General features: G+C 34.5%; 1 protein-coding gene across 1 annotated transcript in view; it reads left to right on the forward strand.

Moving 5' to 3' along the window:
- The window catches only part of LOC104876546 (17-beta-hydroxysteroid dehydrogenase type 6), a 36,784-nt gene that overhangs the window by 19,660 nt on the left and 13,494 nt on the right, over positions 1-3,630 (forward strand). The window contains exon 3 of the mRNA XM_019210739.2: positions 1,159-1,417. Coding sequence (XP_019066284.1) covers positions 1,159-1,417 — 259 coding nt within the window. The remainder of the gene's footprint in view (positions 1-1,158; positions 1,418-3,630) is intronic.

Raw genomic sequence — 3,630 nt, forward strand, 5'->3', positions numbered from 1 at the left:
TTTTTTTTTTTTTTTTTTTTTTTTTTTTTTTTTTTTTTTTTTTAGTCAGTCTCTCCTTATTTAGTTCAGGCTGGCCTTGAACTCACTATACAGACCATGCTGGACTAGAATTTGAGGTGATCCTTCTACCTCAGCCTCTGGAGTGCTGGGATTACAGGTGTATGCCAGTATGCCTGGCTATATGTTTTATACCTTCTGTCTTCAATTTATTACTTTCTCTTTTAAATTATAAGTATATACTATTCAACTTATCCACTAAATTTTAAAATTTAAATATTTATATTTTTTATTTCTAAAATTTTTATTTGGTTAATTTCCCAAATCTGCTTCAACCATTTTATAGTATCTTGCCTTTATTAGCCTTTGTAATCTCTCTCTCTCTTTTATTACAACTGTATTCACTGTATTTATTTTGTCTTGTGTGTCTTGTGATTCTAGTGTTTAATGTCTTTGGGAGTCTTTTTCTACTGCCATTTGTTTCTGATGATTCTTACACATTCATTTTTTCCTATATTTAGTGATATGACAGTATGCTACTGCTTTTCTTAGTAACTTTCTGCTGTTTCCTTGAGGTGAGAGATAGATTTCTCCCAAGAATATCTGTTTGCTTTTCAGGTACCTGGGAGCACTGAGAGCCCATGACCATCTTAATCATAATTCTTGGCTTGAGGTTTATTAAACCCCCGGGATAGTGCTGATTGATTTGGGCTGCAGACTCTTATGAGGGATGGTTTGTGAGATCCTGTAGGGGTAATTCTTTCTTCATTTTCTCTACCCTAAAGTTCAAGACAGAGAAATTTACTTTCAAAGGACTTGCTGCTCACCCTTAAGTGATAGTATATCCATTTAATTAAGAAAGTGTCTTTGATTACATTCTGTAGCTTAGGTGAAGTTCAAGTTCATGTTGGTTTGCAAATTCACTCAAATCAAAAGCCAGGAATCAGATATATTTATCTTCTGGATTTTTACCTATCTTAATTTTTGCCCTGTCATTATATCATTGATTTATTTATCTTACTCTCTTGTTAATAGACACATTTAAAAACATTAAAAAGATATTTTATCTAGCATTTTTAGTTATTAGTAGGAAACTAAGTAAAGGTAACCAGTCATCATTTTTATGAGACTCGTTTCCTAACTTGACTTTTATTGTTCTAGGACTCTGGGGCCTGGTCAACAATGCAGGTGTTACCAGCCCAACAGCCCTCACTGAGTGGCAGAAGAAGGAGGACTTAATGTATGTCCTCCAGGTGAACCTCATTGGTTTGATCGAGGTGACCCAGAGCATGCTTCCGTTGGTGAGAAGAGCATGGGGGAGGATCGTCAATGTCTCCAGCGTTATGGGAAGAGTTGCTCTCATTTCTGGGGACTACTGTTGTTCCAAGTATGGAGTTGAAGCATTTTCAGATACACTGAGGTAACTCTTAAAGTGAAACAAAAACGATTGAACACTTCGTATGTCTTAGGCATGGTGCTAAGCGTTTTCACCCACCTTACCTTATTTTTATCATTCCCCAAATCTTAGTTTGTAGATATGATTTATAGTCCATCTTATATAGGAATCTGTGGCTCAATTTTAAATATCTTTCCCAAAGTGCACCTGCTGTAGCCAAGATTTGACAGAACCGTGTTTGTACCCAAGGTCTTTGTATTTTGCCTTCCATAAAACTGACATTCTCAGGACTTGTCTTTGACAAAGTTTCACTTCTGAAGAGAGAATAATTATCTTTTTACCAAATGAAATTTTGTCCTTGTCTCTTCCTGGTGGTTCTCTTTCTGGTTCGTCATCTGCTTCCAAAATTTCCTTCTCTTTACTCTCTATATATGTGTTTTAATTTGAATTTCCTGCAACCCTTCATGGCCCTGCCTCTACCACCTGGCTTTTGTTGATGTACTGTTTCAGCTTCATGTCCCTCTACCAGCTGCTTCCTTCTCTTTATAGTTCCCCTGTGCTTTAATTTCTAAGAAAAAGTCCTATTGGCTCAGCTATTTCTGTGTGCATGTCAGCTAGTAATACATTATATGTCATTTATATGTCAGGCACTGTTGTGAATTCTATTAGTAATTTAATTGTCTTTTTAAAGATTTTTCATTTTTATTGGTACATTTTTGCAGTACTTTTTCCTATTCCTATTTGAAAAAGAAGTGTTTCTATTTTGCTATTATCTATCTTTTGTTTTTCTCTTTATTTATCCTTTGGGTTTCTCCTTTAAGAGAAACTATGTGATATTTAGCTTTTGAGTCTGATATGCCTGTGTGTCCGATTTATATCACTTATTGTCATGGTTTTAAGATGCATCTATTTTCCTTCAAATGACTCAAATTTATCCTTTATAGCAGGGCATACTCAATTGTGTATAAATACCACATTTTCTTTATCCATTCATCTGTTGATGGATTTATAGGCTTCTTTTAAGCTTTAGATATTATGTTTTGTGCTGCTATAAATATGGGTGTGCTCGTATCACTCTGATATAATGTCATTCTTTTTCAGGAAGATCTCTAAAAAGATATGACATGGTGAAATGGAATTTGTACTTTTAGCTTTTGGAGGAATCTCCATAGTAATTTCCATAGTGGTTGTAGTAACTTACATTCTTTCCAACAACATAGAAAGGCTCATCCCTACCCCCCCAGTCTCACCAGCATTTATTATTTATTTATTTTTGGTACCGGGGATTGAACTCTGGACCTTGTGCTTGTGGGGGAGGCAGTGGAATCACTGACCTAAATTCTCAGCCCAGCATTTATTATTTTTTAATTTTAATTTTTGTTAGTACATGTTTGTAGTACATAATGATTACATTAATTGTGGGGGGCTGATAGATATACATAACACATCTTAATTCTGTTTTCATCTCTTTCCCCTTTCCTTCCTCCATTTTGTTATTTGATTTCTTGATGATAGCCAGTCTTTCTGGAGTGAAATAGAATAGAATCTCAGTTTTGTTTTAATTTGCATTTCTGTAATTGCCAGAGAAATGTTTAACAGTTTTTCATGAATTTATTGACCATTTGTACTTATTCTTCTGAGAAGTGTCTATTCATGTTAGTGGCCCATTTTTTGATTAGGTACTTTATTTTGAGGGATCTAATTATTTTTATTTTTAGTTTTTTTTTGGTTTTTTTTTTGTACCAGGGATCTATCTCAGGTCCTTGGGCTTGCAAGGCAGGTGGCAGAACCACTGAGCTAAATCCGTGGCCTCTTTAGTTTTTATTTATCCTAGGTATTTGTCCTTTTTCTGAGGAATAGATTACACATTTTTTCCTCCCTTCTGTAGATTGTCTCATTTTGTTGGTTGTTTCCTTTGCTAGGCAGAAGCTTTTAAATTTGATATAATAGCATGTGTTGATTCTAAATGTTGTTTTTTTTCATTATTCATTTTTATGAATCATGCATTTATTTATTAGCTCATGTTTGCAATACATAATGTTTACATTTATCATAGGGTGTTTTAAATGTACATAACATAACTTAATCCTTTTTTGTACCTTCCCTCCTGTCCCTCTCTGTTCCCTCCAACTCTTGATCCCCTTGCCATTTGAAATTTGATTCTTTTTCTAATCCTTTCCCCCTTCCTTCTCTCCCCATCTACCTCTTTGATATAGTTTCTTGTGTATCTAATATCT

Source organism: Fukomys damarensis, unplaced genomic scaffold (genome assembly GCF_012274545.1).
Source record: "Fukomys damarensis isolate Sample0158 unplaced genomic scaffold, DMR_v1.0_HiC HiC_scaffold_15, whole genome shotgun sequence".
Taxonomy (NCBI): Eukaryota; Metazoa; Chordata; class Mammalia; order Rodentia; family Bathyergidae; genus Fukomys; species Fukomys damarensis.